Source organism: Fulmarus glacialis, unplaced genomic scaffold (assembly GCF_000690835.1).
Source record: "Fulmarus glacialis isolate BGI_N327 unplaced genomic scaffold, ASM69083v1 scaffold19775, whole genome shotgun sequence".
Classification (NCBI taxonomy): domain Eukaryota; kingdom Metazoa; phylum Chordata; class Aves; order Procellariiformes; family Procellariidae; genus Fulmarus; species Fulmarus glacialis.
In genome coordinates this window covers 87,885-100,053 of record NW_009213912.1, presented here as the reverse complement: position 1 = coordinate 100,053, position 12,169 = coordinate 87,885, and the positions used below count along the sequence as shown (strand labels likewise).

The window sequence follows — 12,169 nt, the reverse complement described above, 5'->3', positions numbered from 1 at the left end:
GAATGCATGTTGTTACATGTGCAAGTTTTTGAAGTTTTTAGAAGCGGTGAGAGATTTATCCTAGAGCTGGAATTTCCAGGCAGTGGTGCATGTTACATTGGTGCATACCATCGATTCATTCTGCAACACTTTTTTTTTTTTAATGAAGTTTATTTATAAGCCAGTAAAATGTGAAGGTATCTTATGCCTGGGCAGACATACATTAAAAAATCTGCGTTAGAGGAAGATTTCACCTTCTAACCAGAAAATCCAGAACATCACTCTTAGCTGGTGCAGCATTACCAGCTTATATAAGCTGAGGACCTGGTGAGGATCTGGCCTCAAAGGTTGAGGGAAACACAAACGAGATGTCAGGAGGCAGTAAGCTGCAATACAATTCTTATACAGAAATAAGCAAGTGCACTTAGAAGCAAAGTCACGGCCCGATTTCTGGGGTCAGCAGTGAAATTCCTGTTGGGCACAACAGGGACTTCCCTTGGGCAGGGACAGCAGAATGGGGCTCTATAGCTCTGCCTTGGCAGGAACCATAGGATGCTAAGCAATTCATGTCCTTGTCCTGGATTCCTGCAGGGATCGTGGCCCTGCACGCTTGGCTTGGGAAATGATAGATTCCACCGGCCTCACTCCCAGGGATCACAACCTCTCCTTAGCTTTTTTCAAACAAGGTCCATGCTTGTTAGGATGTCCATGAACTGTAGTAACTTTGGCTTGAGGTTTGGCTTTATCTTGAGGAAAATTTCCATTGCTCTGGGACTGACCAATATCACTCCCTCTGGCAAGCAGTTAGTTTGTCTGTCTCCTTTCTGGTATACTTTAGACCAACAACAGGAGGGTATTTTATGAAAGGATGATGTTGATTGCAGTCACTTGACTGCTCCTCTAAAGAAAACACAGTTCCTGTGCATTTCAGTAAAGAGATCTTAGTTACCTGAAATGCTTTAGGGAGCTTTGGAACAAGAATAAGGACTAATTTGCCATACCTTCTTTACGTCCTCCCTTGGGGAAATGGTTATAAGATAATCATGGGGAACATGAAGGAGAAAATCAACCTGGAACCGGGGAGGGGAGCTCAGAGAAAAATGTATGATGAAAAAGTTCGATCAGTGGACTGGAAGCGAGTGGAAATTTTCCTCCAGTAATGGATGTAGGACTCTGTCCAACAGAATGGTTTCAGACAGATGATATCTGTGCATCTTAGCAAAGGGGATGATTACCTCTTGAATGGCTGAAAATATAGCTCTTTAATACAGTTGCACCATTTGAGGCCAATGAGCCTGTTAAATATCCCAGCATTTTTTGTCTGAGAGGCAGTTTAGTACTGCAATGCCTTTAAGATTTAAGGTTTTCAATGTAAAAATAGTCAGAAGACGTACTAAATACTTCCGCAAAGCAAATTAAAATAGTACAGTGTCAGCCTATTACAAAAAACTAATGACATTATCCCAATAATTATTTATTGTATGTACATTTCCAAGAAATATCCATTTCTGAAGTTGCTATTTTGCCAACTTAAAAACCATTTATGTTTGTAAGCACCTGCATCCCAGCGCTTTTCACTTTGATTCTGTTTTATCTGGATTGAACCCAGACGTGCTAAATCTGATTTCAGACTTGAAGGACCACAGTTAGTTTATTGTTTTGTTACTATATGGGACAATATGTCTTTGACTAGTTGAGATAAAGCCTGTAGACTGTTTTAATTAATTTTCCACCTCCAGGCTTAATTTTATTACTTTTTAAAGGGTAGCTAAGTACTAATTCCCTAAAGGACAATCATTTTACAGTTGTTTTTTAAGAAGAAATTAAACATTACTGCAAGTTGTATAGTAATGACAAAACCATTAGTCATGCTGAAGGAATAATTGTATAATTAATCAGACTAATCAGCAGATTGGTTAGACAACAAAATAATAAAGCCCGTCAGGTCTTGTTTAATTCCAGCATAAAAATAACAGTCAGGTAGAACAGAAGACCTAAACATTACACTCCACAAAAAGTATTCTAGTTGCCTTTCCATTGAGAAACCGAAATCCTACCTATTAAGATATCTGTGCATTTATCAATAGCAAAATTATTGCTAGGCTTGTTTGTTTGTTTGTTTGTTTTAAAAAGGGTGCTTTTTAAAAGTTATTTCAAAGCAGTGGAAGCAGCAAGTGGTCTTAACCCAGCTGAGGGCATGACTGATGGTTGTGGTGTCCTGTAGATCTGGTTACTGTCAGTCAGTAGGACTTTTGGAGAGCTCAAAAGAGAGGCCCCAGCCCAGAACAGAGCCATGCCCAAACAGGACACTCATTTCTTAAGAAGACCTGACATATCTCTTTTTAGTCATAAAATAGCAACCCTTTCATCCCTCTGTCCTTTTTCTGCACAGCTCCTGTAGAGTGAGGTGAGGAGCAAAAGATTGCACATGACCTTCTGGGCTCCCATGAACAAGGCCACCTCCAGCAGGTGCAGAAGACTCACAAACTGTCCCAATTCAGATCCATTGCTAGTAGTCCCTCTGGTTATTTTTTCCCTGCAGCCAGGAGCTTAGGGTGGATTCAAGCCTGTTCTACTCCTAGCTGTGCCAACACTACGGCATCTCTGAAATTACTTGTGCCAAAGAAATCCCAGCAGTCTGTATCGGGTGGGTTTGCGGTCCCCAGAAGAACTCAGAGGGGCCGGCATTGGCTAGTGACTCCCATGGGATTGCAGTCCTGCCTGGCTAAGAGATTGGCGCTTCCTAATGTTGCCTTTACTATGTTTGGCCTGTGTTGTCTTAGTGCTGGGTTTCTGCGTCAAAACAGAAGTTTGCAAACAGTTCATGATGGGAAAAAGAAAAGCAGACACCGAGTTGAAGTGCAAGTCTGTCATCCCCTGAAAAAGAGGGCAGTAAAAAAAACCCCAAACCCTAAAGAGACTCCTGACCGAAGGGAACTTGCAGGGTGAGGGCTTGCATGACTCCAGCAGAGGAAAAGCCATGCTAATGAGAGCGGAGTCTCTGGGTGGTAAAACAGAGGAAGATTCACACTGGTTGAAAGTGGTTTCCTTAAAATGATAACAGTGATAAGGTGACATGGCTTTTTTGGCAGCTTGTGCCAATACTTGAATTTTAGAAAAAGTTGCAAGTTATTATGCTATTTTCCAGTACATCATTAAATTTTAACATAGAAAGTGTTTTCCACTGCAGTCTTCAGGACTTGTCTGCAGCTGTGTAAGGTGTGCTGCCTTGGACAGGTTGAGTTAGCATATTCCTAAGAGATTACGTACTCACATAACCATCATCTGTCAGAACTCCCTGTCAGGCTTCTGACAGGTAATTCAAGTAACCTTTATACCATATCACTCCCAGGTAGTCCACACCTAATGAAAATTAGGTGTCTGAATAGTAGTGTGGTAGCTAGACGTGACCTGTCTCTGCACCTCTTGTAGCTCATTCCTAGCTCCACATGGACATACATATCTGACAAGCTGAGTCTTTTCTCTGTTCATGTTTGTTCACTTAGAAAAAAATACGTTGCCGTAATTGCTGTAATTGCAAACTCAGTGCACCCCTATCCCTCAGCGTACATAAGTAAGGTATCCTTGAGACTTGTAAAAGAAGTGACACTGCTCATTAACATTTCCGTTTCATTTCCGACTTTCAGACTTTTAGAGGAGAATGTTAGAGATCAGATTAGCATTAGCACCAAAACTGTCTGCTGCTGGATGGAAACACTGGGAGTGTTAATCAAATGTAAGCTGTACTGGCTGTGCCTTAGTTTGATTTGAAGTACAGCTGACTTTGTTCTCCTCCCCAGTGAAGTGCTCATTTTCATATTCAACTCCAGAAGTTCACTGTCACAAAGTATTTATAATGGAGCTTTGAGCTGCAGCACAGTGTTTACATTTTTTTAGTATCTCCTCTTTTATAAATTAAAGTGAAAGAAAAAACGCAACTTTTGGGATCCTCCTGTTTTGCCAAGTAGCCCTTTGAGCAAAAATTTCCTGCGGTGCAGTAAGGAAAAGTTTTAAAACACTCAAAAATACAGATTAAATTTCCATGTGTTTGAGCCTCCTTTAAATGAGACTGCTTCAAGTGTTTGTTTATGAGACTCAGACAAGAAGGTGGCAGAAAAATGGTTCTAGGCTCTAGTTTAATTTTAAAGGACTTAAGACTTTTATTCTGCAAGTAGTTCTTGCTGCAGTGGTCATTCTTTTTAAGCCAATGGGACTTTCCATCTAACTCAGAATCACAATGACCCTCCTATTCTCCTAAACTGTTCCATTTATTATTGTTAAAATAAAGCCTTTAAAGCCCTTAGTAAACTTGCAGCCTAATCCTGCTGACTCTAATTCTTACTCATGTGCACAGTCCAATTAAAATTAGTTGGGCTAAATGGAACAAATTACAGTCCTTTGGGTCAGCGTGATCCAGTCGCTATTTATGCCGTCTGCTTTTATACACATTGCTGCAGGATTCATTCAGAGTGCTTGACCTGGAGTAATTATTTTCTTGATTACTTCAGAACTTAATTGTCGCACACTGTAATAATTTTCTCTGCAGGCATTAAAATATTCCATGCCTTTTTGGTGAACATCTGCAGTTCCCTTGTTTTGTTGGATTTTCATATCATGGATACGTTGGATTCTTTTACTTAGCTACTGAAAAATCTTGAAAACAGAGCTATGCCTAATGAGGATAATGCTGCTTCCTGTTACTTCTCTTTCCTAAAAAAAAATTCTTCAGGGGGTATATTAGAATGTGCACAAGAGCCAATTCTGAGAATTGCTGTCACTTTTATGAATTTTATAAGGTTTTAGGGGAACAATTAGAAAAAAATGGCACTCACTGAACTGCTCAGAGCAGCCATAGAAAACATATGAGAAAATTCACCAAATATCTAGTAATTTTTGTTTCTTTGATCGCAGCTGTGATATTCCTCAGTAAATTTCATAATCTTCCGGTACTTCACTATCCTTTGAGTCATCCTCTTCCTTTTGCCACTGCATAATTTATTGCTGCGTGATTTCAAGGAATACGTGGTTGTGCGGGTGCATTTCAAAGAACCAAAAGTCTAACTTTTGTGAAACTATCTCCTGGGATTAAGAAATGCGGGGGAAAACCAATGCGGTCAGAAAGTTTTCTAAATAGAAGAGGCAAAACAAAACTCTTACTCAAACAATAGAGCTTTCTGGTTCTAGCTGTATCACTGTTTTGGCTGTTAAAACACTGCAAACCCAAGTCCTTACTTAGAGCTAACCAGTAATTTTTCTTCTTATTTTCTCTTGCTAGGTTGGACTGAAAGTTTTTTTTGGCAGATCAGGCCAGTGGTTTGGAAACAACGATAATGACGGCGACAAAATGTCTATCTTCCATGATCTGGACGGCTCGGTGACAGGTTATCCGGACACTTTCATAGGCAGAGCAGATAACTACTTGCTGCGTCATCCCGGGTGTCTCACTGTCCCGCGCTGGAACGGGGTGATGTCTACCGGGAAATTCGCACAGGTAACGGGGGCCGGCTGCAGGCAACGTCGCTGGGCGTCTTGGGTGGGTGTCCTCAGATACTCTGCTGAGGGGTGATGGAGCGAAACCTACTTAACACTCCATAAGAGGTGAATAATAAGTTGGGTATAATTTTACTCCTCTCAGTGCTATCTGCCTAATGCCAAGGCTCAGTAAAGCTCCTTCTGTGCCACTGCCTGCAACCCATGGCTGTAAGGAGCCCTGTGTCTTCCCATTGCCCACAAGGAGCTGCAAGTTGAAATTGAGTTGGGGGAAAGTTTGGAATTTTCTAGTTCTTGCTTCCAGGCATTTGTCCACTCTATCATGGGGCTCTGGTGGATAAGTGGTGAATCAAGTTTCAGCAATGGAAGATGATACTCCTCTGATACACTGTGTTCAGGATGGTGAAATGGGTGGTTGAGACGCAAACTCACACTTATTTCCCATCCAGAAATCACTGGCTGAGGGATGGTCAGTCTTAGGTCAGGGTGGTCTTAAACCTTCACAGCAGTTTTCTTCAGCACACTTGAGTTAGAGACCTTAGCTGAAATGTCAACCTCTTGGTAGAAAGGGCTGCAAATCCCAGGTAACCTTTCAGCAGAGAAAGAAAGAAAGAGGAGAATGGTAAATGGAGGGAAAATGTGACCTCAAAATCAGATTGTGGTTCATTGTATGTTGCTCAAATTTCGACAAGAGCTTTGTGTGTGGATAGAGCATACTGTAAATACATGACTCACCACAGCTTTCACAGTCACCTGTAAGAGATCGCAGATGGCTCTCCTTGCTCCTCCACTTCTAAAGGATATTAATGTATTTACAAAAAAGGTTGCCAGGCCTGTTTTAAACCTCCAGTTACTTGGACATCTTGCCAGGTCTCCGCTCCTTGTGTTGAACAAGCCAAATATTAAGACTGTTTGCGGTGGGTGCACACAGCACCACGTGGTTTGAGGTTGGAGAGGGGGTATTGGGAGCCCTCGCACAAGGTGTGGCTTTTGGAAGGACCATTATGTTCTCCCTACCCCTGAGAACAGCCCTGCACTGTCAGATAAAGACTGCAGTGGGGTGCACGGCTAGATATGAAAGGCAGGAATGGAATATGAAGTGATCTTAAAATAAGAACAGAATTCATGAGATACAGCAGGTGTAATTTATTTATTTATTTGTTAAGAGTCTTCTGTGCACTTGGGAGCATGCTGCAAACTCTTGTCTCATTGGGAGTCAGTAGACATTGCCCAGACATCAGCAGGTGTGGCACGGGATGAAACTCTGCCTGAAGTCATTGAAGACCGGGCAGCATTAAAATTGCCTCGAGGGGAGCAGGCTTCAGGTTTCCCACTGTAACATACAGTTGTGTGAGCGTGGGGATTAGCAGAGCCTGACTTCCTACAGTTGCACCTCAGGATGGGTTTCAAACCTGGACTTATGGATTCTCCACATTGGGAGATTTCTGAAAGTGCTTTCTCTGTGGCTTCTCTGATGTGTCGTAATGGGTGGGTTTGCATTTTGGGTAGTCGGACACAGCACTCTGCTCCCTTTTCTCCAAGGAGAGATGCATGAAACTTTTAGGAATGCAATTATCTTTGAGACCTCTATGCCTACATAATATGTGCACAGTCAAATCCAGATTATGCATGTCTCCTTAAACTACAAAAATTTGTATGTATTTGCTTTAGTTGCACAGCAGAGAGCAGGAGTTGCTATTTAAGTGTCTAGACACTGGACTTATGCCCCGTGGTTTGCTATTGACTAGGCAGCAACAGGATTGGGCTCCTGTGAAACACTCCCATTGAACTGGGGGTTTGTGCTTGGCACTTACATTTTGCTCTGTGTCTCTAGAGAAATGATATTCTCTGCTCTGGCAACCTAACAGTTAAATTCAGAACTGTAAACAAGTAGGCATTTATGTTTTTATTTCTATTAATACCCTCCCGGTTATGGCACTCTACGTGGTGAGGCAGTTTTTCCGCCATAGAAAATTTCCTTGGCTAGGTTTAGGCAAGCATAAACATTTGCTTCTCTGGGATATGTTACTTACCAGCATTTTTCAACTAATCAGCATCCAGCAGGATGAGTAAAGCTCATATTAAATGCTTCACTTTATGGGTTTTGGGTAGGGAAATATATATGTGTGTGGGGTAGAAGAAATTGGTCCTGTGCAGCAGGGTTTGATTTCATTTGGAGGGTATATACGTTGGCGTATTTCAGCTTAACCCTGGTTCTCAGCACCTTGGCAAACAGATGATTTGTTTGTGTGCTAAATTCTGCGTGTCATATTTTAGATCAAAAGCCTAAAATAGTGAATCCAATTATGGAGAAAGATGGTTTGCTTTGATCTTAGCAACTCTGTTACAAAATCTGTTTTTCTTTTCCTTTTCACGTAGCTCTTTTAGACAAGAACTTTTATTCTTCCCTAGCGCAGGCAGGTGAAAATGTCCTTTCAGTTCAAGGAAATAGTGACTCTTATATTACTGCCGAACTGGGCCCAAGATAGTCAGCCTAGGGATGGGCTACTTGGCGTGGAAAAATGAGATCCAAGTCCTTCAGCTAACATTGCAGCCAAATCCTTTCTGAGCAAAGTGCCTAGAGTTCAGCTAATGCCTTTCTGCCTGGTTTCTTTCATTCACTTTTCATGCTCATCTTCTCCTGGATGTAATTTGCCCAGGAAAGGAAATGCCTGGGGAAAACCTATTCCTCTGGCAGCATTTCTAGCTCCACAAAATCCTGGGGACAGACTTTCCTGAGGGTGTTTTAATCTGACAACTCAGGTTGACATTCCCACCTTCCTACGGTTGGTTCATAGCCCTTCCTCCTCACTGTCTCCAAGAAGCATCATGCCACCTTCCCCACGTGGTGTCCAAGACCTTCCTTCAGCAGGGAGCACTAAGAAATGCCTCGTGCTTTGGCTCCAACGTTGCCTTTCACTACCAAAAAAGGGTTCTGGGACCAGCTTAAAATCACGCGATTTACACAAGCAAGAACTGTCAGGTCTTTTTGTCCTCCCCTTTTGATTCTGGAGCCTGTAGGGTTGGTCTTGACCAACCCTTGGCTTTTTAATGACAGCTGAAACTCTCATGTTGTAATGTAAATAAAGCGAGGCCTTGAGGAAGAACACCAAGTAGAGGGAGACTCACAGGGAAATCACAAGAGTTGGCAGCACCACATCTTCTGGCAATCTCTGTGAGTCACTCAGACTCCGTCAGCGGGGCGCTGAGGTCCTCAGTGTCCCGTCAACCGGACTTTCAGCTGTTGCAAAGCCAGTAATAAAAGAAAAATGTAGGGAGGGGCTCATCTCACAGTTCCCTCCATGTAGGTGGGTGAGATTTCCAAAGGCACTCCTCAACACCTGCATTACTTGTTAAAATGTAGATGAGATTCCTAAACCATTTCTGATTTTTATATAAATTGTAAGACAAGTGCCTTGGCTCCCACTGGGCAGCTGAAGCTGTGGACTTACTGCTTCCTCGCAGGCTTCACAGCAACTCATCAGGAGAGGCTGTGAAACTTCTCTTTCTTGGTATTAGTCTTTATTAAAATAAGCAGAGTTTTTGGCAGTATGTGCTATTTTCTTTTTTTCTTTTATAAGCTTAAAAAGGTGTTAGACAGTCATGAGAGACTGCTACCTAGCTAAATTAGTGTCAGTTTTGAATTACTGAAAAATTGATGCCTTGCTATTATAAAATACTTCAGGCAATGCTGTTGATTTTTCACCAGTCCACTTAATCACTGCCTTACTGCAGGCTGCTGAAATAGAAATTCTTCCACTTCTGTTAACTCTGTCCTGGCAGTGAATGTTTGCAAACTGATCCTTCATCTCCAAGTTATATACCTTCAGCTGGTATCTGCTTGTGTATTCAGTGCCTGTGTAGCTGGTTTTGGTACTGATGCTTCTAAATGTAAAGCAAGCAAGAGATGCAGTAGGTAGCGAACGGCACTTTTCTAAGCACAGCTGAAACCGTACAGTCCCAGGGTATCTGCGATGCTTGAGGATTGTCAGCACCTCACAGCCTGGGAGGAAGGAAAAGCCCGCTAGATATTTTTCAGCTAATGGTGTCTGTATTTGGACAAAGAGGTCCAATTTTGATCTCTGATGTGCACCAATGGAAAATCAAAGTATTTTGCTGATGTAAATGAAGCTGCTCTCAATTTTAGGGCCAAAATTGATCCTAGCATGTCTTATAGAAAGAAAGATACATTTTTTCTTTCTGAAAGAATTTTAGGGTCTTCACTTGGAAACTTCATAGAGAAAATGTTTTGCTCTGGGAAATTAACCTTTTTTGAACAGTCAAACAACCAGAATAGGAGAAGGTGTGTTTTGAACTTCTCATTTTGCCCCAGCTTGACAGCTGACAGCACAGTAGGACAAAAGCAATGATAAAGAAACTAGAAAGGAAGGAAACCTTTTCTCAGAAATCAAGATTTTCTGTTCCAATACTTTGAATGTTGCTTATCTTCATACTGGCTATCCAGCTGAATAGCAGATCCCCCATGAATTGTAAAAGAACTTATCTTCTCAGTTTCACAATCTACTTGGGAAAATTGCCATGTAAGCACAGGGAAATCTGACACATCTTTTTAGCATGAAGTGTTAAGCAGCTAAAATGACAACTGTGTTCATTAAACCATCCAGGCAAGTAGAAGGCTCACATTTTATAACATTTTAACTAGTTCTTCTACTACTACATTAAGCTGTCACCACTTCTCATATTTTAAAGTATCTTTATGACCCACTTTCTTCTCTTAAATATTTCAGTAGATCTAACCAAAAATTATGGAGGTGGTGCTAAGGAAGATGGATTTTTCATTCTAGAAATGTTACTCTCCTTTTCACTCCTATTCACAAGTGTTTTACCCCTCCAAAGGTAGATAGAAGGAAGAAAAGTGATAAAGTTTTCTCAGTTCCATTCAAGTGAGTAAAGGTGTCACAAAGCAAAGGCTGAGGAAGAAAGAGGCCACGCTGTGACATCCCAAGAGCACTATGCTGGGACAGTGGCTGATGTTCCACCTACCTGGGGCCGGTGGAGCTCAAAGGGTTCTTTTTACTTCATTCATCTCATTGGGAATTAAAAGCAGCCTTTTGGTGGATGACTCTTCTGGGGTTTTTCTAAAGTAATCTGTTGGTCTTGATTGCAGTCCTGAAGGAGTAACAAAAAACAAGTACTAGGGCTGACATGAATCAGCGTCACAGAAGGGCGGTCAGGGATTCATGGACAGGGATTGGATTCCCCTCTTGTCCCTTGTTCCCTCAAATGACGGGGGAGGCCAAAAGGGATGAATGGGGAAAATGTGGGGTGCTGCTTTCTGTGCAGCTTGGTGTGTTCAAGAAGGACCAAGCCACCAGGACTGTTGTTGCAGAGCTGAGCCCAGTTGCTGCAGGAAACATCTCAGCTAGTCCCTGCTCCCAGTCAGAGTCCTGTTGACTTAGTGATGCTCCACCTGGGCAAAAGGGTCTCTTCGTGTAGGATCTAGATTGCTTGATCAGGGCATTTACCTACTGTGACCTTTAATGATAAACATTTTGCAAGATCCACCAGATATACTGTATTTCTGCAGGACTGAAAATCGCATCCTTGGTGGCTTGCAGTTCTGGAAGGCATTCACTCAGTGGCCACTGTTGGTCATTGCAGGAGACAAAGTCAGTTTACAAATATTTCTATCAACACAGAAGTGGCATTTTCCCTTGTTCTAGTAATTACTGTTTCATTCTCAAAACAGCTGTCATCATTATCCTTAATGTCAGACCTGTGACATGGTCCCTAGGCACTTGGGGGAAAACGTTACCAACAAATCTCTGACATGCTTTCCTCATCATCTTGTTGAAGCATACTGCAAACTCTTCCAGCACTTTCTTGAACTCATTAACAATCGCTGCTGTGAGCAGCTTAGGCTGTGCATAGCACTCTCTCTCGCTCGCTTTTTTTCTTTTTACGCAAATACCTTAAAGTTTGTAGGAATCTTTTGTTCTTGGTAGTCTGTAGTTTAGGAACTTTTGAGGCTCATTGAATGCATTTCCTTCCTTTCTTGGCTTATTTTATCATTGGTGCATTTAATTTTGTAGTAAGTGCACAGCAGCTACCACCTTAACATTCTCTGCTTGCTGGAGACACATATTAGAAGGAAATAATGTCAAAGTTTGCAGTGATAGGACAGAAACTCTCGCCTCTTATCCAGAAAGACAAAAGCGGGCTATTATTTTGCAGTATCAGAATTCATTCCAACTGTTCTTTATCAGAAAATGCTGTTTTGATTGAGAACAATTAATACATTGATGGGATTTCAGGTCCAAAGGGAACTTACTGATCACCTGCTCTGACCTCAGCTGAGGTCATAGTCAGGCCGTAGAGTTTTAGCCCCCAAAATTTCAGCCTAGTCTGCTGCTTGAGAGCGAAGATGTGGATTCCATTAGATAACTGGACCTAATCCAAAGCCTGTTGAAATAACTTAAGAGTTTTCTGTATTTTCAATGGAATAAGCCTGTTTTTAAAGTGCAGCTATTTGAATTAATAAAAAAGTTACTTTGTGATATTTCCTTAGTTACACTTCTCCCTTAAGATTTTGAATAGCGGACATTTTTATGGCGCTGTACAATTCATATCACAGAACCATAGAACCATAGAATCTCACTTCATGGTGTCCCCACGAGTGGCTGCAGATGCTATTTCTGTTTTACCTTTTTATTTGAACTGGAAATGTTTCAGTGACTTT

At 41.7% G+C, this 12,169-nt stretch overlaps 1 protein-coding gene across 1 annotated transcript in view; it reads left to right on the top strand.

The window, feature by feature from the left end:
- TMEM2 (transmembrane protein 2) overlaps positions 1–12,169 on the top strand; it is a 47,965-nt gene that overhangs the window by 14,572 nt on the left and 21,224 nt on the right. The window contains exons 12-13 of the mRNA XM_009578379.1: positions 1–4; positions 5,255–5,470. The exon at positions 1–4 is cut by the window's left edge and continues 207 nt beyond it. Of these exons, the coding sequence (XP_009576674.1) occupies positions 1–4; positions 5,255–5,470 (220 nt within the window). The remainder of the gene's footprint in view (positions 5–5,254; positions 5,471–12,169) is intronic.